General features: G+C 39.9%; 2 protein-coding genes and 1 long non-coding RNA gene across 4 annotated transcripts; all 3 read right to left on the reverse strand.

Moving 5' to 3' along the window:
* Window positions 1-503: 503 nt before the first annotated feature.
* On the reverse strand, window positions 504-4773 carry LOC120802125. The gene is made up of 3 exons (XR_005709193.1): window positions 4729-4773; window positions 3608-3732; window positions 504-670 (listed from the first exon to the last, which is right to left on the reverse strand). It is a non-coding gene; the product is annotated as an uncharacterized LOC120802125 (long non-coding RNA).
* Window positions 4774-9372: 4599 nt separating this feature from the next.
* Window positions 9373-17003, reverse strand: tmprss2 (transmembrane serine protease 2). 2 transcript variants are annotated; one of them, XM_040150143.1, is made up of 14 exons: window positions 16199-17003; window positions 14960-15013; window positions 14534-14726; window positions 13388-13480; window positions 13116-13232; window positions 12873-13002; window positions 12152-12268; window positions 11943-11983; window positions 11541-11709; window positions 11225-11397; window positions 11019-11114; window positions 10696-10838; window positions 10447-10599; window positions 9373-9966 (listed from the first exon to the last, which is right to left on the reverse strand). In XM_040150143.1, exons 2-14 carry the CDS (start codon window positions 14984-14986, stop codon window positions 9958-9960), a joined length of 1461 nt encoding a protein of 486 aa, XP_040006077.1. In that variant the 5' UTR covers window positions 14987-15013; window positions 16199-17003; the 3' UTR covers window positions 9373-9957. The 2 variants fall into 2 exon arrangements, with proteins under 2 accessions (XP_040006077.1, XP_040006078.1); XM_040150144.1 differs by lacking the exon at window positions 16199-17003 and adding an exon at window positions 15340-15582.
* Window positions 17004-17109: 106 nt separating this feature from the next.
* acat1 (acetyl-CoA acetyltransferase 1) lies at window positions 17110-23888 on the reverse strand. Its single transcript, XM_040150149.1, has 12 exons — window positions 23758-23888; window positions 23083-23130; window positions 22875-22992; window positions 22613-22708; window positions 21714-21814; window positions 20450-20593; window positions 19943-20093; window positions 19752-19847; window positions 19214-19327; window positions 18877-18941; window positions 18416-18573; window positions 17110-17505 (listed from the first exon to the last, which is right to left on the reverse strand). The coding sequence occupies exons 1-12, from the start codon at window positions 23806-23808 to the stop codon at window positions 17385-17387; spliced, it is 1263 nt and encodes a 420-aa protein (XP_040006083.1). The 5' UTR covers window positions 23809-23888; the 3' UTR covers window positions 17110-17384.

Consider the following 23888-nt stretch of genomic DNA (forward strand, 5'->3'; position numbering starts at 1 on the left):
AAAAACACAAAAATACAAACAGTGGAAAGAGGCAAAGTGACGTCAAACCACTGAATTTTGCTCAGTAAGATCAATACATTTCACTACAAAAAAATTGCCAAATTCATTGTGTCCCTTCTCAATGCAGTTTTGCAAAAGTAATATATAGATTACTTTTCTATCAAGGAGTATGCTATCAAGTATTCGTGCCTTTACTGATTCATTGGCTGAGGAATCATTGAACCAGAATTAAACAAGTAATTAAATCAATTCCTAGAAATAGAAAACAGGATTTATTAAAAACTTATGGTTACATTTAAAGATTAAAATCCTAATCTAAATTAATGCAACACTTTTTTTTGGGAAATGCAAACAAACAGTTGCAAATGTCACAGCATCAAGTTTTGTGTACTTACATCACACAAACAGAAATGTAATCTATACCGCGTCTTCGGAATGAAAGATAAAAACAAATTTAAAAAAATAAAACAAAATAAAGCATCAAATAACAACACAATCCAGCTGTCAATTTTTAATGTATGAATGACTGTAATTATAAGATAGAAAGTCAAGCTGATGGCACCACTCCAATGTTATCATAGGGTCCGTGACTGAACATGTCATGCTGACTTCTTGCCAGCAGATGGTAGTAGCTGGGTATTAGCAGAGAAGCATCCCATATTGTTCTGTTCTGTAAAGCAGACAAACTACATTAGTCTCCTTCTGTTGAGAATTTACTTTCACCTTTTTTAAAGACAGTTACTTATATCATTAACAATGGACTGTACAGTCTTGTACACTCTCACCATGGCATGCAGATTAGGCATAAACCTTCAGGCTTACATAAAATAGAATACACAATACTTTCTCCTCATCGCTCCACACAGATCTGATATTTTCGACTGCTGCTGTTTGTCATCTCTTCAGTGAACGTCTAAGTCACATGCTTCATATTATTCGCCAAATCTGTTTCAATTACACTTTGTTGCATATTGCTTTTGCGTCAACTTTTCCACCTCACCTAAGTGTAAATACGTTGTTTGCCATATTTTGACTTCCAATCATGTTTTTAGGCACAAATTCCAAATGTGCAGAAAAACAGGTGAGTAGAATCACTGACACCTGCTTGCGATTTACTGGTACTACCGAATGACAAACCTGATAATGAACAACACTGTTTGCAGTGCATGAACGTGCTCTTTCAATAAATATGTGGAAACATACAGAAATGTTCTAGAAAAGAAATTCACTTACATTCTGGATAACAGCACTCAGTAGTGTGCTAGTTTCATATTTCCTCACACTCCCTAAAGGAACATATTGGCTTTTCCTACTGACTTTGCATATAGTATTGTTTTTAATAGCACTTAATGTTCAGATAACTTTGTTTCATGCTTTACTAAATGTGGACATAGCATCAGTTAGTTGATGTGTACACTACAATTAGAACATACTGTATACTGTATATAACAAATTGTCAGTTACAGTAAACTCGGTCTGTCCAGTGTCTGCCACTCTGTTCATTTAGTCTGGTACCAGTCCCCTCACTTTACAGAGTATGTTTTCATGGAATTTATCTCTACCATACATATAATTGTTTTTTATTAGATTTTTTTCAATATATATCAAATGCCTGTATGTAGTATGACTTCAACTTGTTACCTCACACTGTCCAGAGTCACCAGAGTCTCTTGCAGGCTTGGAGGTAGAGTCACTAATTGATCCACAACACAAACAACCAACCCCCAACAACAGATCACATTTCATAGGTCAGCTTCATCAGTCACCATCTCTCCCTTTGGGGGTACTACTATGTACTACTCACATGGGTTGGTTCAGGACACAATGCTTTTTCCTCTCATGACAAGTGGATTATCTCCATGCTTAGCTGTTGTCTTCTCCATCGTCCTCTAGTATGATTTCAAGAGAGTCAGTATCCGTGTCATCTTATTCTGGCTTGTGTCATTTAATGTTCCACGTCTAGTTGGAATGCCTCAGTTTCTGGGCTTAATCTTACAGTTCTTTTACACTGCTATGGAATTAGCTTAAAAGCTTAGTATCCCTACTGAATTATCTGAGCTCTCAGTATGCACTGTATGTTTGCATGATGCTCTTTTATTCGTGGATAGTACTTCTGATCCCTTTCTGTTTTGGGTCTGTTTCAAGTTTGATTTGTTGTTGTTTGGACTATAAAATGTCAGAAAATGATGAAAAATGCTCATCATGATTTCCCAAAGTCCAAAATGATGTCTTCAAATGTCTTGTTTTATCCAACAGTCCAAAACCCAAAGATATTCAGTTTAATAACACAAAAGTCCAAGGTAACTACCAGATATTCACATTTGAGAGGCTGGAACAAGAGAATTTTGATATTTTAATTAAAAAGGACTATTAATCGATTATCAAAATAGTAGCAGGCTAATTTTCAATTGACCAACAATTGATTAATCAACTAATTACTGCAGCACAATGTACTTGGGCAATCCAAACCAAATCAAGCAGGGCCACTACAGTAAGGATTAGAGTGGAACTCAACTGCTCCACTAAGCTTCACTCCATTTCTTGTGTGTCACAGCCACTGCTGCCGCTGCAACTGTTGAATAATCTACACCAATTAATTTTTTTTTTGGGAACACCAGCAAGCACCTGTCCCTTTCACATAATACAGTATCTTTACCTTGTGTCCCTCTCTCCGTGCTCCCCATTATACTGAATCATCAGATGCAGTAACTGACCGAAAAAAAGTGGCTTTTTGTATCCGAGGGGACTGAAAGTGCCCTTGTCAGCTCATCTGTGATGTACGGTGTATTGAAAAGAAACCAGGATGTGATAACTCTATTATTCTGGATTAACTCTGTTTGCTAGATAACTACAACTGCATTTGTTATGAAACAGTTTGAGCTTGCAACATACTGAACTTACAACTGAACTTAATCAGTAAGTAACGGCGTTGTTATGTCATAGTGTAACGAACAGTGAGGCGGTTGCTAACTGTTGTAGGTACTGAGGCTCTATTGAATGGTGATGCAATCGCTTTGCTCAGAAAAACAAAACTAAGTTGACATTCAGAGTTGAACTTGAACCAGGCTCATCTTTTGCCACAGAGCAACAAAACATGATTCGGCAAGACGCTGTGGTGGCCAGTCGTATGTGTGCAAGTGCACATTCCTGATCCACTAATTTGTAATGTGAAGGGAGGATATCTACTGTTTACCTCATGATCGCTGCAATGAAAGATAAACAGCTGTGTAACAAACTGTTGTGCCATTCCCCGCCAGCCACGACTCAGTGTTCATGATTGTCTGGCCTTGTGAAAAATATGTTTCTGGTTAAAGGATTTGTCTATGCTGATGTTGGTTAACTAGTGCTTAGTATAGGATTTAGTGATGCCTTGATATTTAGTCCACTAACTACTTAGGCCTGGTCATGAATCATTATCTAGTAGTTATACTATACTTCTGTGTGTACTCTCAAAGCGTATGCTATGACATTACAACTCTTCAGACTGTTGTTAGCTTCTTGTTTATTGGCTTTTTAGATTACAGGTATTGGTCATTATGTGTTGCCCAGTGCTTCTGTCAGGACAAAAAAACCTTATCCACTACAATAATACATAAAATACAAGTACCTTGCTCACTCCCTACTTCATCCTGTCACTGGTCCAAGATTCCCTTCTGTCAGTGATGCTGATGGGGGTTCATCTCTTCTGGATGGACCACTGCTTGGATCCTGCTGGTTCACCAAAATACGTTTCTGGTGCACAGAAAGATGTCACAGGCTCAACTTTGTGTTATGTTCAATTGTTCTTCTGCATAATGTAAAAATCAAGTCTTAGTTTGATAGTCCCGCATTCCATTCATAGATTTTTAAAGGACCTACACACCCATGGTACACCCACAAAGGTGTTTTCACTTATTTACTTGTTTAAGCATCTCCTCGGGACAACAGAGGCATGTGCATGATGTGCTTTGCTGACATCTCCCTTGGTCTCTAGCCGCACCTGATAAGGTGGGATAACTAACCTACAGACCTTTTCCACAGCAGATATTTTGAGTTGTCATTGCAGGTAAAGCACAGGTGTCACCAAGGGACAAGAGCAATGGCTCTGTTCCATTCAGGAATCCTTGTAAGCCAAGCCAGGAACCCCACATATGTAATACAAGGGCTCTGAGACTCCTAAATGGAACAGAGCCACAATGTTAGTTACACCTGTGCTTATAATACTGCGCTACAGCGAGGAGTCTAAGTGTCCGCTGTGAAAAACCTCCGCTGGAGTGCTGATATTGGTGAACTAACATAATTCCCGGCATAGCTCCACCCAGCTTTACCCCGAGTAGAGGTCTAATCAGCCAGGTTAATTTAAACATCTGTGCTGGTGTGCAGAGCCTTTAAAAAACAAGAAAAACAAACACATTGCACATCATCCTACACTCTGTTGAGGTTAGTGTATAGCAATATATCTCTCAATAGAGATACTTCACTAGGTATAACATTACAATTTTAAGTCAGCAGACAAAGAAACTGTTTACAGCAGCTGTGGGGCTTTCCCTGCTGGTTTGCTAGCTTGCTAACATTCATACTTTGCCCTAAGTTTCATAGGTTTGTCAAGAAAACGCACACGGCAACGACAAAGCGACAAAAGTACACACACACACACACACACACACACACACACACACACACACACACACACACACACACACACACACACACACACACACACATCTTGATTGGATGTGGCGCACTAACCTGTCTCTCTGGCCATGCATTCACGCAGTCCGCACAGCGACACTGACACCTGCTGGGGGTTTACCGGTACTACCACTGAGACAGTTAGTGACGACCAACAGCACCGTCCCCTAAAATCTAACAGTGGATGAACCATAATCTGTACAGAGGTGAATACAAGTGAGTCTCTAATATTACAACGTGATTCAGCAGATCCGTACTGGTTCAATTTTAGTTTTAACTTGTAATTGTCTTTTAACTTGCTACTTTTTTTTTCAAATTAAAAGTGGCAATATCACAGTGTAGAAATACTCTTTCAAGTAAAAGTCCTGCATTCAAATGTTACTTAAGTAAAAGTACAAAAGTATTAATAGTAAAACATTAAAGTAAAAGTAGAAACTCATTATGTTAAGTTATTTTGAATAGTTTATATTGAAGGATAGCTTGTGAACCCCCCACCCCCACAGATCAGGTCTTAAATTACCTATTCTTGACCTATAATAATACATCATAATTTATATGTTGATTATAATTTGTAATATTAATCCCAAATCTGCCAAGGAACTAGTAACTAAAGTTATCAGATAAATATAGAAGAGTAAAAAGTCAAATGTTTCCCTCTGAAATGTAGTGGAGTAGAAATATTTAGGACATATAGCATTAAAATGGAATAAATTACAGTGGCTTCAGAAAGTATTCAGACCCCTTAGCTTTTTGCAAATTTAATTATGTTTTAGATTCAAATATAAATGGATAACATTGCCATTTTGCCCATCAATCTACGCTAAATAACCCATAATGACGAAGTGAAAATTACAAATTTAGAAACTTTTGCAAAGTTATTCAAAATTTCAAAACTGAAATCTCTTATTTACAAAAGTATTCACTCCTGCTCTAGTAGTCCTAATCCTCATTGCTTCAATCATCCCTGAGATGTGTCTACAACTTGATTGGAGTCCACCTGTGGAAAACTGAATTGACTGGACATAGTTTAGAAAGGCACACACCCATGTATATAAGGTCCCACAGTCACACTGAATGTCAGCACAGAAGTCAAACCATGACGCCGAAGAACTCTCTAGACCTCGATGATAAAATTTTGTGGCTTGGCTTACAGGGCAAATGTATAAAACCATATCTAAAGCTTTGAGTGTTGTCTGGAGCATAGTGGCCTTAGTAATTGTGAGATGGAAGAACTCTAGGACTCTTCCCAGAGTTGGCCGTCCAGCCAAACTGAGTAACCTGACAAGACGGACCTTGGTCAGTGATGTGAACCAGAACCCAGCGGTCATTTTAACTTCAGAAGTCCTCTGCAGAGATGGGAGAACCTTGCAGATGGACGACCATCTCAGCAGCACTTCATCAATCAGACCTTTATGGTAGAGTGGCTAGACGACACACACTTTGACTAAAAGGCATATGACAGCCCACTTGGAGTTTGAAAACAGCATTTAAATTTAGTTAGTGTTTCTTATGACTAATTCATTAACTCATCACCCTAAAAAAGCCTAAAATCTTCTTCTTTGTAAAAATGGATTTAGCCTTGTTAACATTTTGGATTTAAAGTTGATAGATAATACCATTCAGAAGGTATGTTGGGGAAAAAATGAGCAGAGCAGACTAAAAAAAAAAAAAAACTAACTGGCAACCAGTGCATCCTCCTGTCGTCACTGGTGTTCGTCTCACTGCTTCTGTTCCTGCTGCTGCTCCTCAACAGCTGGTTATCAGGCACCCACAGGTTCCTGTTCAGCATTAGGAACTTCCTGAGCAGCAACTGGAACAGCCGACGAAAGGTCTACCGCTAGGATTCTTACTTGCTGGTAAGAGTAACTCTTTTGCAGAACTCTGTTTCTTAAAAGCCTGAAGAGTCAGACTCGAGCTCCTCCACAGACAGGAGATACTAGCTGGGACAATTTGAGTGCCCTCTGACGACAGCGACAAGGACAATCATCCATGTATGCTGCAGGTAACAGTAGGATAGGACAACCTGGAAAACCTTTGCATTTGGTAGGGTTAGCGATGCCACAGGTAATATTTGCGTCTGGTGGGGTTGCAGTGCCTTAGGTAGCGTCTTGCACCGGGACTTATTTACATCTGGCACCTTTGCTTGATTGTACCTGTGTAACCTTTAGAGCTAGCCTGGCGGCATCTGGCGGGGCTGGCGATGCCCCGGGGTAGCCTTCCCATAATGCCATAGGTAGCATCTTGCACCAGGGCCTATTTGAATCTGGTGGCTGGATTGTCCCTCAGCATCCCCAGCGCTGAATTCACAGCTACAGATATAAATTAGCGGGAAGTCTCTGGTCTCTCATGAATCTTTAGAACAGTGTACTCTATGTATGTGCAAGCTTGGTTTCCTGAGAACAGAATAGCTTCTTTACTCTCAATACAATATTGCTCCATGAGAGGAGCTGAGAAGTAAGCAACAACGAGCATGAGTGGCTCTCACCTGGCTGTCTCTTGCATTGCGTCAGAGGACACTTGCCTGAAGCTGAGCTTCTCTCAACTTGCCATGCAGCGCCTTTAGATCTCCACAGCAAGGCAGGTTGTGCCAGGCTGCGATGCCAGGTTACGTTCAGAATGACCAGTAGCCCATCACGTTCCTAGCTTTAGAGTCTGTATGTGTGAACAGACACAAAGGCTAACCTGTGGCAAGGCTGACAATGCCTTATGTAGCCTTTGCATCTGGTGGGGTTGACAGTGCCCCAGAAGTGTGTTGCGCCAGGGCGTATTTGTACCTGGTGGCTGGATTTTTACTCAGAATAATAATTCCCTTTTAATAATCACAATCATAAGAAATAATCACATCATTGAGGGGAGTCCCATTTATCCATCTACAGTACAGATGGTGTACATATGACTTCTCTTCCAGGCCTGACCCCTGGGAGGGGATCCTGTTTTCCCTGATCCTGGCTATATCATACTTCACTGCTGCTGCATCAGTCATGAGATAAATTTCAAGTGTCATAGCAAAGGGGGTGAATATTTATGTCAATGTGATATTTCAGTTTTTCCTTTTTAATAAATTTGCAGGAATTTCTAAAATTCTTGTTTTTGCTTTGTCATTATGGGGTATTCAGTCTAAAATTGATGAGAGAAAAATGAATTTAAACAATTTTAGCATAAGGCTGCAACATAACCAAATGTGAAAAGATTTAAGGGGTCTGAACACGTTCTGAATTCACTGTACAGGCCCATAACACTGTCTCCACCATGTTTGACAGATGATGTGGTATGGTTTAGATCATGAGCTGTTCCTTTCCTTCTCCATACTTTTCTCTTCCAATCCTTCTGGTACAAGTTAATCTTGGTTTCATCTTTCCAAAGAATCTGGTTCCAGAACTGGGCAGGCTTTTTTAGATGTCTTCTGGCCTTTCATCTCTTGAGTGTTACCAGTGGTTTACACCTTGGTGGTAAACCCTCCTTATTTACATTCAGGAAGGGGTCTCTTGATTGTAGACTTTGACAATGATACGCCCACTTACCGAGAGTGTTCTTGACCTGACGAGATGTTGTGAAGGGTTTTTCTTCACCAACGAAAGGATTCTGTGATCATCCACTTTATTTGTCTCCTGTGGTCTTCCAGGCCTTTTGGTGTTGCTGAGCTCACCAGTGCATTCCTTCTTTTTCAGAATTTACCAAACTGTTGATTTGGACACTCCTGATAAGTTTGTTTTGTTTTTTCAGCCTAATGATGTCCTCCTTCATTTTCATCAACACTACTTTGGACGCATATTGAGAGTTCCCATGAGCAGCTACGAAATGCAACATGAAAACTTGGAATCCACTCCAGATCTTTTATCTCATCAATTTTTCATGAAATAACAAGGGAACAGGTCACACCGGGGCATGACACTGATCAGTTGTCAGTTGTCCAATTACTTTTGAGCCTCTGAAAATGAGGGACTATATATAAAAATGGCTGTGATTCCTAAACACTTAATGTGATATTTTTGTTAAACCCCTTGAATTAAAGCTGAAAGTCTACACTTCAATCCCACATTGATGGCTTCGTTTCAAATCCATTGTTGTGGTGTACAGAGGCAAAATTACAAAAAGTTTTAATGTTGTGGCTGATTGGTGTGTATACTGTATACATCAAAATACAGTGACAATTATTGTTGGCAAGATAAAACAATATAGCTGCCAACAAAATAACAGGAGTGGAACCTGGTGTGGCTTTCTGCTGTTGTAGCTCATCCACCTCAAGGTTGGACATGTTGTTCATTCTGAGATGTTTTTCTTCTCACCACAGTTGCAAAGAGTGGTTATCTGAGATACCGTAACCTTTCTGTCAGCTCCAACCAGCCTGCCCATTCTCGTTGACCTCTCATATCAACAATTTGTTTCCGTCCGCAGAACTGCCACTCGCTGGATGTTTTTGTTTTTCATTCTGATTAATCTCTAGAGGCTGTTATGTGAGAGGAAAAACCAAGCAGATCAGCAATTTTGGAAATAATTAAACCAGCCCATCTGGCATACCAGCAAATATGCCACCATCAAAGTCAGTGAGATCACGTTTTTCCCCCATTCTGATGTTTGATGTGAACATTAACTAAAGCTCCTGGCCCGTATCTGCATGATTTTATGCACCGCACTGCTGCCACATGATTGGCTGATTGGATGATTGCATGAATAAGCAGGTGTACGGGTGTTCCTAATAAAGTGCTCGGTGAGTGTATATAGTATGTCTAGGCTCTGACCTTCCTGTTCCCCTTCAAGCGTACCGTACTGTTCTGAGGTGATAGCCAACAGGTGGATGCAGGAATTAAGGTGGGGTTTGGCCTTCTTGCAAATGGGAGATTTGGTTATGTGTTGCAGTAGTGTTGAGTAGAGTGGACCATGAGTTCTGCAGTTAGAGCAAAATGTACTGCCCGCACCCTCTGGCAGGCTTTGCTCCATTAGCCAGTTACTCCACAAAAGCAGGCGACAGCAGGCAAATGTGTTCTCTGACGATCTCTACAGGTCATTTGTCACAGAATGTCAAACTGAAACTCAGCTCTTTGAGCAAAATTAGTTCTATTACAAAAAAAACAAAACAAAAAAACTGCTTGATTTTGTCCAAATACAGACATTCATCCTGTAGTAATAACAAGTATAGAAAATAACGAAATGATCAATTTTATTTGTACAATCTTAGTTTTGTTGTTAAAAAAAACGGAGCTTCAGATTCAAAGTGCAAAGTGTGTGATAAAGTAAGTACCACTGATTCATGAAGGAGGCTTGTCTTCATATTCATTGAAATTTCCATCACTCATTCTGTTGAGATAAAAAAACATCACAATTAGATGTCTGGTGGGAGGATATCATTTGTCTTCTTATGAACCTGTCAAATGGAATAAGTAACTTCAACCTAAAATCACTACATGTCAATCACGCATATTAGATCAGCGAGCACAAGGACTCCAGCGTCATGTTTCTGTTGCTCTCTTCTTCTAATTTCTGTTTGCAAAACAATTTGCCTTAAAAATACAATAAATGTAGAGTTAGTTGTGCTTTAGAGTCTTCATGCTGCCGTCTATCAGCAAAAAAAAATCCCTTCAATTCATGCAGCTTGAATTTTGAAGCATCTGACAGCAGAAGCCCTACAGTATCTGGAACAAAACTTAAAACACTAAAATACAGCAACTATCAACTGTGAAAGAGGAGCATTCTAATCACACTCGTACAGAATAGCTATCATTCACTAAAGCTCAGTTTATCAGAGAGATACATCTCTACGGAAATACCATACTGTACCTGCATTTGTTCATGTATCCAGTCAGAGAAGTAGGTTACATTGCCATAGACTCCTGGCTTGTTCCTCAAAGCACATCCAATTCCCCAGCTACTGTCCCCTGCCAGCCACCATGTGTTCCCCCCTTTTACCACCAGGGGCCCTCCACTGTCACCCTGCAGCATACAAGAGAAGTTGATATCTCAGGGTAGAGTGCATGTGTGTGTGTGTGTGTGTGTGTGTGAGACACAGAGAATAAACTCAGAACCAACCTGACATGTGTCGACTCCTCCCTGCAGCTTGCCCGCACAGATCATGGTATGAGTGACTTCCCCGTTTAACACCTGAGGGCTGTTACAGGTCTCTCTCCTGTAAATGGTCACCTGGGCCTGATTTAGCCTGTCAGGGACTGGGCCTGAGAAAAATGAATAATCGTACACCCACAGTTAGCTCAGCCATGCATCCAAAAGCACAATGCAGTCGAGCCCTGAAATATTTGAACATATCCTCTACAGTTCTCAGTCAACACAGTATACATTCTCTATTTCACTACACATGGAAAGTTGGACATGTTCACTTATATCTGTGGGCTCACCAGCTGAGCGCAAGGCTCCCCATCCTGTGATCCAGGCTTGATGTTCAGCAGAGACACTCACGCCAATGCTGGGGAGACACACTGGCTTCACTGTCCCTGAGGGATAAACAACGGTGAGCTTAAGTCTTGTCATCGTCACTACAGAAATGAACTGACACGTCGTCATTCTGTGTGATGAAATATGAATTTTACTGGCGAAGACTTACTTGTAAAAGTCAGGGGTGTATCGAGCTTTAGTAGGGCAATGTCATTGTCATTATTCCTGGTGTTAAATTTGTCATGACTAATGATTTTTTGAACAGTTTTGCCAACGCCAAAGCTCATTTTGAACAAGCTCACGTCACCAGAGTATACCCTCCATATCCGAGGATTGGAGTACCTGCCATGGGTAACAGAATGATGTGAGATAGGCAAGAGATCCTCTCCCTGAATATCTATCAAAAATACATGAAAAAATCAAACGTAAAGAAACAAGGCGAATGGCATGGATGATCAATAGTGGTGTAAAGGGTAGAAGCTCACTTTTCGAAGCAGTGTGCGGCAGATACGATCCAGTAGGGGCTGATAATGGAGCCTCCGCATATGTGTTGGCCATTTATCTGGAGACTGACCTGCCACGGCCAGGCTCCATTGACAGCCTCCGTACCACCTACAACACGAATACTGGGGGCTGCTGAACTCTCTCCACATTCTGAAGATGGAGGCAAAGAGTTCAACATACTGTAACTCCTTTTTTCACGGGACAATGAAAAAAAAACTTGAATTCAGGTAAAGTTAAAGTTCTGTTCTCTGGGATATTTGCTCTGCTTGTCCACAGGGAGTCCCACTGTCTTGCTGACTAAATCCAAACAGCTTTGCACATGTCACATGATTTCATACGTATTCCGACATTGCAGTTATGTCCCAGTTTAAACAATAGCTTACCAATACAACGAAGCGTGACAGCTCTGGCTGAGCAACTTTGGCTGCGAACAAAATGATGACAAGAACTGATATTTAAGACAGCAAATCCAAAACAAAACATTCAACATTTAGAGTATGTAAGAGTTCCAAATTATACAGAGAGAAATGGACTGACTCAGCTCACTGTTGAAATTTATTTCACCATCGCTCTCCTGCATATAAAATTGTACCTGTAAGTGAGCTGTGACTGAATATGTGATTCATGTTTACTCCCAGTCTTCAGCTTCATGTATCCTTTGGAGGCCAAAGAGCCTGTACTGGCTTGTCCATAAGTCACGTAATCCTGCCTGTGGGACGCACACAAGGACAAACGTGTGATCAGTGAGAGAAGACAAACATACCATACTCAGCTGGAATTGGACCTTCAAAAAAAGTCGGGGTGTTGGACATTGATGTCATCCAGCATTATATGATTTGATGGAGGTTCCTCCCTGGTTACATCTATGAAGAATCCCTGTGAAAATTTGCACAATGTGAAATATATCTTTTTTCTCTTCCTCTCTTTTTAATGAATAGATTCTACAATTTTAAACAAGTAATCTTCCCACTGTGGCTTAAAACTAAATATGTGCTGTAAGGCTTCTTGCATTGCTTTAAATTGCTGCTATCCATAACACAATGTCTGGTTTTCAGTGTTAAGTTTAGCACCGTATGACAGTCTAAGTACTGTTTCAGAAGCTTTTCCGTTCTGACAAGATTTATGAGGAAAACACAGAATAGTTGTAATACTTGTAATTTCAGCATGGGAATTTGAAGGTACCAGCAGCAATATAAGCTCTGGCTTTCCAAAACTCAGAGGTCATACAGTATGTGTTCATTTTTATACAGCAGTTAGACAGGACTCTGCAGAAGTGGGACAATGTGAACAGTGGCGAAGAAGACAACCAGCACCTCCTGTAGCCCATCTGCTCACACACTGCTCTCCCATAGTTGTTGTCCCAGTTCTCAGCACACACGGGCATCCACGTCTGGCTGTCTGATGAGTAACTCTCCAGGATGTAGTTGGTCCCGTGAAGGCGAACTGTGAAACGGAGAGAACAACGCGGTTCATTCACTGATACTAACACTCAAAAACCACAAATGCTAATACAATATGCATGTGTGGAAGGTTGGGCTGCTGATTTTGAATCTTACAGCACTGAGATTCATCCTCTCCGTGTGAACAGTCCCTGACACCGTCACACCACTGCGAGGGGCTCAGACACTTCCCACCACTTCTACATGACTTCCCCAGTAAACACTGGTAGTACACTGCAAACACAATCCACACACACACACACACACACACACACATATACACACAAACAAGAGCTCACGGGAATCTGCAGAGATGATCATTTCACACAAAATTCCTGTGATGACAAAAACCATTTTAGGCAGCAACAAAGATCTTCAAATGAACTTACAGAAGTACCAGAGCAAGAGGCCGACCACTGCCAGGATAAGAACCACGCACAGAGACACACACAGGATATATTTCCAGCAACATGTCTTTATTCCTGTGAAATAAAGACACTGATATTGGCTGAGTTATGCCTGGGTGACTGCACACCCTTCAAGATTTGTGTAGTAATACACATACAAATGACAGGATTAGAAGATACTGAACTGCAGAGATGACAAAAAAACAAAAAAACAAAAGACGAAACGTGCTATACGTCTAAACTACTGCAGGACAGTCTTATGGCACAGAACTAAAAGAGTAAAGTCACTTCCTGCTGCATTATCTTTATAAAGAATTAAAATTGCGTGACAGCTGGGAGGAGAGTTTATCATTTTGACACGGCTGTGAAGGCGAAATCCTCATTTTGTGTTGTTTTAAATTCCTACTGCATCGTCCAAGAATTTTTTCATAAATGTCTTTCTGCTTCAAAACTGTGGATTGTACCAATTCAACACTGTGATATTATTTTGATATATTAGGGACGAGGGTGTTGCAGTTTTATTTTCAAAGTCAAGGGGAGTGTCCTTTGAAATTTTTCATTTCTTTTCATTTTTTTCCCAGTCATATACCAATTCACCCTTCTTTTATGCTGAAATATGAGTCTTTGTGAGGTAAATTCATTGATTAGACTGTGTAACAATGGCCACTGTGACCACAGGTGATAATTATGAGATAATAGTACTGGAAATAACAAAACAGTAGCACAATGGGGGAGTATAACAGTAGCACAATTGGAGAATCATGCAGTTTGCAGCAATGTCTAGCTAATGTTTTCTAACGTAAGACTCCATAAACTAGCCATATCAGACCAAGTAAGACTGTATTAAGACTGTGTGTTTTAATGCCTATGAATTCAACTTTTCATTTGTAAAAAGAAGAAAGTGTTATTTTTTTCTTTAAAAAGTTCCAGTCTTGGTTTAAGTAAGCTACACTCTCTCTTTAAAGAGAAAACAAAAATGAGTTAAAGCTTCTGTGAGGCTGCAGTAAATGTTTTCATTCATACGAGTGCATATTTTCCTTGTGAATGACTGGAATTCATTCTTTACCCACTTTTTTTCTTCCTTGTGGTATCACCTCACAAGTCAGGATAAATCAAATATTACTGTACCTTTCTTTTGTCCTGTATTATGTGGTGTTCCAGGTGTTGCAGTGTGGCAGGTGTTGATGGTTTTGGGAGTCATGGCAACATAGCTGGGGATCTCTTGTGGGGGGGGAGGGTATACCCCCGGCTGAGGGCTGTATGGGGGGGGTCTTCCTTCGTCATGCTGGAACCCTGCGTTGTCATAGATGGGACCAATTGCCTGAAGTAATGAGAAAGAAACAACTTTTCTTTAGTTAAAAATGACAGAGAGTGAGTTAAATACTGTATATGACCTGGCTTTATTCAGAAAACTGATTAATTTTATGTTATCAAATGTGGTATGAAACCAGAGAGACTGTAGAAAGAGTTAACTGTTAAAAAAGGGAGAAATAGGAAAACAGTGCGTGTGAAGATATTCAGAAATGTTGCCTTTAACTGCGAAACTGAGTTTACCTGATTAGTCATACTGAAACTGGTCATTCAGCCGGAGCAGGGAGACTGTCACACCTTGAAAAACATTTTTCTTTGATTATAAATTATTTCAGTACTGCTTCCAAGTACAGTACGTGATGCACCCTATGGCCAAACTATAGTATTCATTAAAGTAATAATCATTTAAAAAAAAGAAGTTTAATTAAAGAAAAAAATGATGTAGCAACTTGTCCATTAAAATGTTAGGTCACAAGAAGTGACAGTAAAACTACCTAAACACATTTCCAGTTTTCTAAAAACTATCTTACATTTCTAAATACAATACCAAAAAAGCTCACACATTACCTGAGTAGGCCAACTTACACACACATTTATTACATTTTCCCTAGATTTCCACCTACCTTGAATTTCCAACAAATTCCTTCAGCCCTCTGATTCTATCTGTCCCTCTACTCCCTGTTCTTGTCTCTGTCTGATGTTCGCTCCATTCTTTCATGTAATCAACAGCTAGGACCACACCTTTTCCCACTGTTTGCACAAGCCATCCTGTTGTAAGCCACTTGATTTAAATAACACTTGACCATGACACGGGCAAACAGCAGGTATTGATGAAGGCCAGCACAGATACTCATTATCGTCTTTTCACAACCAGGCTTAAGGATAAGGTAAATAAGGGGAAACCATGAGCACTGGACTGTCTTCATCTTGCAGTGGTCATTCACATTTATACATATATACGTATATACATATCTGTATGTAGATTTATGTGCATTATGGTCCTGTTTATCTTATTCAGTACATCTATGCAGTTGAAAATATTTCTTGGCTCCATGCCTGTGCAGCAAACATCTGTACATGTGCAATGTTTCAAAATCTCATTTTACTTCAAGAAACCTTGCAGACTTGCTCTTAAAATTGCAGACATTCCAGAACAAACATGCACTAGTTTCTGCTTGCTGTAACAAAATCTACTCTTCCTACCTAAAACCCATAGAAATAAAAAAATAAAAATAAAAATCTATAAAACAAGTGGCAGTTTCTTGCAAATGGGAAATTCTAAACAAGTTTAACATAATGTTTTCCAGTAACCAAAGCTACTACCCCAATGAGGACCCCAGTGTGATTGAGAGGAGGAGTGAGAGCAGTCAACAGGTGGCAAGTGGTCACTGCTTTTTGACATACAGCTGCCATTCAGACTTACAGGATTTAAAAAAAATAAATTTTAGTCAAGTAAAAAGCCATAAAAGATTTGGTTCTTACATCACGCATGCTATCGTCCATCCTCCTAAAAAGAAGCATCACATTGCTGTGTATAATCAGTAATATCCAAACAAATGGGCAAGTTGGCTAACAAGTGCTTATGGCCAAATGACTTTCAGACCCTGTTAATATTTAACTAAGCGTTTCAGTGTGTTAACTGGCAGGAAAAGGAAGGAATGAAAGACAAGTCATCCAGTAAGAGACTGTGAGGCTGTGTGACAAAAGATCAACCTTTCTTTTTAAACATACTGCATTTTAAGTACATGGGAGATAGTCCTGGGTTGTACAAAATAAACATACAACTCCTATGTCAACATTAAATAACATTTGCATCACTGAATTTATTTGAGCTATTTTATAGCTACTATATTGCATTATACAGAGAAGTTTCTCTTATTTAGCCTACCTGCACTGATGTAAGTGGTGTGGACAAAATTATAGAAACACCTCTCACTGTAATGCCGTACATTTCAACAGCACCACAAACTGCCTCCAAAATGACTGTACAGGCTAAATGGAAATAAAAGGTTTTTGTAATATGATTGAACTGATCCTTTAACTACCTTTTACAAAGGTTAAAAAGATATAACTTCAACAACAAGTATACATAAAACATAAATAAACCCGCAGTGTAAAGGCAGTATGAATACCATAGGTAAAGTTCAACTCTGTCATGTCACTGTGTCTACTGCAACATGGCGTGCACTTAACATTACAAGAAAATGGCTGCACCTAGTGGCCAACTTGAAAATTACACTGCCAACTCTATATTACTGAAATCAAAATTTTAGATGAAGCATAAACATTTTAAAAGCAATGTACTGGCTGTGAAAGTTTAATCATTGGTGTTCAAACTTTTTGTAACCATCAACCTCGTGGTCAGTCAACAAGGATCAATAACACAACAGTGGTTTCATAAAAACTACAGTATTTATTCAACCATTTCAATACATAGCTAAATATGAATACAATTTCTGTATAAGATGTTTTTGTCAAACAAAGGAGTGTTTTCAACGTTGGAGTCATGATGTCATGTTTGATTAAGGCCACCAGCTTTAAAGTTGTAACAGATGCATTCTTAGGCATAAAAGGGGGCTTACAGATGTCTTAACCTTTGGAAACAAACGGTAGTCAACACACACTTTAACAAGTGTATCGGGGAGAGAAAAGTTTCCCATCAAGTTTCCTACAACTTCTGGATCAGAATAGATGAAGCTCCTCCACCTCCGTTGCAGATGCCTGCCAGCCCGTACTGACCTGACTTTAGATTGTGCACCATGTGACCCACAATTCTCGCTCCAGACATCCTGACAAGACAAACAGAAATAAAGCATTGGTAATAATCCACATGTTTTGTATGTTTTGTTTCTAAACCCCAGCTGATGTTCTTTGATGATCTGAACTATGGTTTACTTCTTTAAGATGCATTTGTCTAAAATGCTGCTCTTGACTAGAGTGAAGTGTAAAGTAAAGAAAGTAAAGAAGAGATACATTTTGACAGATCCTTAAATCCCTGTAGGTAGATAAATAAAATAATTGTCTAATATGTCCTCCCCTTTCCCTCGCTTCCTAAGTCCTCCTTCAGTCCATAAATGTGTCCAACTCCTGGTCCTGCCAAGTGAAAAAAAACAGCCCACAGCGGAGTTTATTCATGACCTATTTACAGAACAAAAGATGTGTACCTGCAAAGAAATACAAACAAAAACCACTAATTTTTTCATGTTTTGCAAAACTAAGAAAGTACTTACTTGGGAGGTTAAAACAAGTGATATTTACATCAATTAAATATCTGCCAACCTTGTCAATGTCTTGTAAGCGATTTGATGTCCATCACGTTATGGGCTAAGTTTGAATATGGGCTGAAATTGTAAATATACAGTACTTCCTGTAAAAGGGATACTTTCTCTGGATCATTTGTCTGTACTGCTTCATCAGTTACAGCTGATTCTTTTGTCTCCTACTCTACTGGATCAGATTTAACAATATCAAAGCAAAAATCTATGTCCACATAACAGAGCAAAGGGAGAGGTAGGGGAAAAACAGAAAAGAGGAGGTATTTTCGGAAAACAGGACACACACCTTGTTCCTCATCTCAACTCAATTGTCCGTGGGAAAAGCTAAGCGGTAGTATTTTTCCTTTTTTTTTCCTTCACTCCAGGTCACATCTCAGATTCAAAAATAATGACGAGCCAGTCTGTATCAGTCTCGGCTGCTTACCCAATTGGATGTCCCAGGGAAACAGCTCCCCCATTGACGTTTACTTTTGCTGGGTCAATGTCCAACATCTTAATGTTGGCAAGGACAACCACGCTGAAGGCTTCATTGATCTCCCACATGGCGATATCGTCCTTCTTTAACCCCGCTGCGTCCAGCGCCTGACACACATTCACACATGCAAGCGTTAGGAGGTTCTCATACAACTCCATCCATGGTCAAAGTTGAGAGTATGGCAGACAGCATATTTTTTCTCATTTTAATATAATAACTCACTTCTTTGGACTTAAACATGAGAAAATTCTATTATATGTCACTGTTTTAGCAGTATAGAGCACTTCCAGGTTCACTGCCCTGCCACCACCTCCACATTCCCAAACGTTCAACCCAATTACAGTGGCATCATATAACAGAACCCTAAAGGCAGCTCACAAAAATGCACCTGATTTCATCCTCATACTCACTTTTGGTACAGCATATGCAGGAGCAATTGGGAAATCGATGGGTGCAACCGCAGCATCAGCAAAGGCTATGTGGAAAAAAAAAATATATATATATGATCATATTCTTAACAAAAACCATGACAACTGTGATTACCTGAATTAAAAGTGCACGCCCTAAATGTACTCAAAAGTCCAACCAGCCTCATACTGCTTTGAACTAGCATACATACCTCTCTATTAACTTGTAGAATAAATGCAACCCACCAGTTCTGTTTCATCTGAAGACCTACCATGTGTTCCAACCTCAGTTTCAGTTAAGCTCTGCAAGCACTGCCTAGTGTGTGAGTGTAAAACTTACAGACAACCCTTGCCAGTGGAGTGACATTGAGTCTCTTTGCAGCATCCGCTGTCATTAATACGAGAGCAGCCGCTCCGTCGTTCAGTGTGCTGGCATTGGCTGCTGTCACTGTACCTAAAAAAAGCAAGTTAGCCAATTAGGATTCTGAAAGCTACTGCAATGAAACTTTACCACATTTATTTATTTGTATTTATATTTATATATCTCTATAGATATAGAGATAGATATAGATATATATACATATCTGTCTATCTCTATCTCTATATCTCTCTCTCTCTCAAAAAATAATACAATATAACAATATAACAGATATAATATAATATACATATGTATATATATAAAATAAAAAAACTTTACAAATATACATATACACATACACACACACACACACACACACACACACACACGTACATATATGTATATATACACATACGTATGTATGTAGGCAGAAAATTACTGTATGCCTTGGTATGCTGATGCTCGACAAGTGGCTTAAGCAATGAGGGATAGAAAGATAGATTAAAGACTACATATTTACCATTCTCTTTCTGGAACACTGCCTTCAGTTTGGGGACTTTATTGAAGTCGACCCTCCTCCACTCCTCGTCCTCAGACACGACCACATCAGGTTTACCTACAATATCACATCAACAACAGATATGCTTTGCTACGTCAATGCCCAATGTCACTGTATGGCCCAAGAGAAACATTTTTGCCAACTTGCTGTACCTCTCTGGGGAATGCTGACTGGTACAATCTCTTTGGCCAGCACTCCAGAGTCATATGCTGCTTTGCTGCGGCTGTATGAGCCAATGGCGTAGGCATCCTGTTCTTCCCTGGAGATGCTGCAGTTTTTGGCTGTGTTCTCTGCACAGTTTCCCTGTTAAAGACAGCAAGGCAAAAGAAATGGCAAAACATGTCAAGTATGAATCCAATTAAATTATTAATTCACCTTATTTCATTAGAAATGATGATTGGGACGTGAAAATTCCTATGTCATAATATACAAAACTAGCAAAGCAAAATATTTTTACTCTCTGGAAAGGCCCAGTTACTTTGCCATACTGTAGGTTCCTCCCCAACATCACAGAAATACTGTACATCCAATAACTGAAGCAAGTTCAAATTGAATGTCTGGATTACCTACAGGGGCATAATTGTTCAAGCAATCTGAAATTTTCTCCAGTTTTATAAGCGCTAACATTTTCCAGCGAAGCAACATTTAACATAAGTTACCATGTGGAATTTGTTGTATACATCAGTCAGTCCATCCTTAACAATGAGGTCTTCTATCCTCACACCTCCGTAGGCTGGAGTCTCTCTGGGCATCACATAAGGTACGTTAGACATGCTCTCCATGCCTCCTGCCACCATCACATCCTAAAATCACACAGATAAAGTCAAACTCTAAAGGCCCCTTTGCAATGTGTGATTCTAGGCTGTCTGAGACCTAAGTTGACAGTTGTGAGAGAAACGTAGTAAAATCTATAGGTGTCAATCCAAAATGGTGGTCCTAGATCGCACTGAGTCCATCGGTCCATTGGCAGCCGATTTGGAACTCTGGGAACCAAAGACATCCTATGGCAAAATTCAGTTAAGTGTCAGACATTTAGGATCAAATTCTCAGTGTGACTACTGCTATGAAACACATCTACAACCCAACTAATCAGAATATGACAAGAAATGAAGCAGGATACGCCACCCAATATTTTCAAATGCAGTTTTTGAATAAAGTTTAGGGAGAAAAATAAAAAAAAAACCCCATATACACACATACACACACACACTTTTCGCTAGCCATGACTGGACGTACACTCCACTTCTCCGCCAACTGTCCTGTGGTTTTATGTAATTGCCAATGCTATGGCCAAAGCTCGTTTATCGATGTGCTGTATTTTCAACATGTTAAGCGCTTTGCTGATGGATGACACCAGCTGATGAATTGCCTCTGCTCTCATAGTGCTACAATTCACCAGGCACAGTGACAGGCCTCAAAGTGATATCATACAGACTGACACCAACTGGAAACCAGAATTTTATTAGACCAATCTTGCACAATGTGAAACACAGTGAACTTACGTGACCACTGTTGTTGTTCTCTAAAGACGCCTTAAGCTGTAGTGACAGCCACGCTCTCCTGTCCATACAGTAGTGTGTCTTACAATGCCACTCCAATTCCTGTAGTGTGTGTACCCGAGCAAGGCAAAGTCTTGCGTGACCTACCATATTTTAAGAGTTTATGGTACACAAAGCTTGTTTTTGGTCATATTAAAGTCTATTATCTTATCTGGGATCAGATTTTTGTTTTTAATACACATCATCAAAAACCAATTTCATGGCAAGAGATGCAATATGCAAGAAGAATCTCCAATCTATATTTAGAATTTTTTTTTCATATAGACCTAACAATAGTCATGACTTCATACACTATGCACATTGCATCCACTGCAAGCAGCTTCTATCAAGCTGCAGAGCTATACTATATTTAATCCAATGCTACCTGGTGTCCACACATTAGACTCTGGGCTGCCATCATGATGGACTTCATCCCAGAAGCACAGACTTTGTTGATAGTTGTTGCTGGGGTGCCGAGGGTCAAGCCTGGGAGGTACAATCAGAGACATATTTGCATTTGCAAAAATAAATCAATTAAATAAAAATCACTTGACCAACCCTCAGTTATGCTTTTATGTGTTTGTGTGCATTAGTCTGGCACAGCAGAGCTGTATATTTGACATTTGCTACTATATATTAGTGAAGGGTGCCAATAATTGTGTCTGAGGTACATTTTCGTTTGTATTGCTTCACTATTATGCCAAGTTTTACTTTTTTATTTTTGGTTGGTTAATTTGCATTTATTTCTGAAGATATTCTAAATTCTGTATATTAAATTCAGGTGTGCCAATAATTTCACTCACGACTGTGTACAGTATTATTACACAGTGATCTGTTACATGTGGTAAAACAGAATTGTTAATCATAGCAATCCTTCTTCCAGCATATTTTTACATTAGTTTCCAAGCTTCTGTTACCTTTAATATCAATAATGATATAAAAGTGTTCCACTTCAGAAGTTGGGAATACTTATCAAAGCCTGGAAGAGACCTCACAAAGCTGCTGAAGATAAACCATTCTTGTGTCACCCTGAAGATAAGCTTTTGTTTTTCAAATTTTGTCGCCTTGGACATGCATGTATGATTTGTGGCTTTAAGATTAGAAATTTATACAAAAACAGCATCCATTAGCTCAATCCACCTCATATTGGAGAGAGATGGCAGTCCTGATTTTGTGCCCACCTTTGCCAAGACAGCACATGTGTAGCTGGTTTCTGCACATCAATATTTGGGTTCAATTCCAGTAATATGAAAATGGTTAAAATATATAACAGTGTGGCCACACCTGCACCAAGCAAGGCTTGTCTTGTGGGGGCCTGTCCTTCTCCTGCCTGAAGCACATTGCCCATATAGACCTCCCTCACCTCTTCAGGAGCGATTCCTAAACACAAGAAGCAGTAAGTCAACTCACTAAATATACACAGTCATCCTCTACTGATGCAGCAATCCACTCAGGGGAAACTGAGAGAATTTTCAGACTTCTGTATAATATTTTCAGATTTTACATCTGATGTATTAGCTTAGCCATGCTAACCATCGGAACATACCTGCTTTTTCTATGGCTCCTTTGATGGCAACGGAGCCCAGTTTGGTGGCTGGTACTGCTGCCAGGCTACCTTTGAAGGAGCCCATTGGTGTGCGGACCGCGCTGACAATGACGACTTCCTGAAACCAACCATTGCAAGTCTGCATTAAAGTGTGCAACCCAAGCATGTAACTGTAATGCGAGTGTAAAGTTCCAGTTAGTGTACCTACATTGAGGGAGGGGCGAGATGTGTAGGTTCTCGACAGGTACTTGTGAGCCTACAATGGCAGGATAACGACATGGGTAGTTCATCTTCACTGCATGGGAGAATGCCTATATCTACTGCAGTCTTTCCAGTCAGGCGTACTGTTCAACCTGAAGCTCTTTCGTATAATTTTTGGGTCAAATGAATCAATTTGTGGACCAAGTTAGAAAGCTATAAGCACAAGAAATATGTTAGCAAGAAGCACGCAGAAGCAGGGAACGCTAGCCTATAGACGTAACAGGGACTAAAACAGCTATTTTAGCCAGGTGTGGACAACACCCTTTCCTAGCTTTCTATATTTTCAGTTAGCTAGCTATATGGTTGTTGTCATAACTGTTAGCTTCTGTCTTATCTTGTTGAGAAGCAGTCTTTGCTGTTACACCGTCTACAAAAACGGAGCCAGTGACATGATTTAGCCTTGCTAAAGCACTATGAGCTACCTGCTGCAGTTAGCGGCTGTTTCAGGTTGTTACATTACTATGGTCAAGGACAGACACAAACACAAAAAGGCTTGGCTGAGCTGCCTTAAGTTTACCTGGGCCTTGTGTTTACACACAGTCAGACTGCAGCTACAACTAGCATCCCCATGCAATGCAACAATATAATAGACAAAGTGATTCTTTTACACAGCAACACTTACCAGGCGTTTACAGATTTGAGCGTGCATGGTTAAAAGTCCACTGGGTGACATTTTGGACTGAGAGACAGGACTGTGACTCACACACTTGGACCCACTTCACCTTCAGCTGTGCAGCGGAGGGATAAATACAT

This window comes from Xiphias gladius, chromosome 17, assembly GCF_016859285.1.
Source record: "Xiphias gladius isolate SHS-SW01 ecotype Sanya breed wild chromosome 17, ASM1685928v1, whole genome shotgun sequence".
Classification (NCBI taxonomy): domain Eukaryota; kingdom Metazoa; phylum Chordata; class Actinopteri; order Istiophoriformes; family Xiphiidae; genus Xiphias; species Xiphias gladius.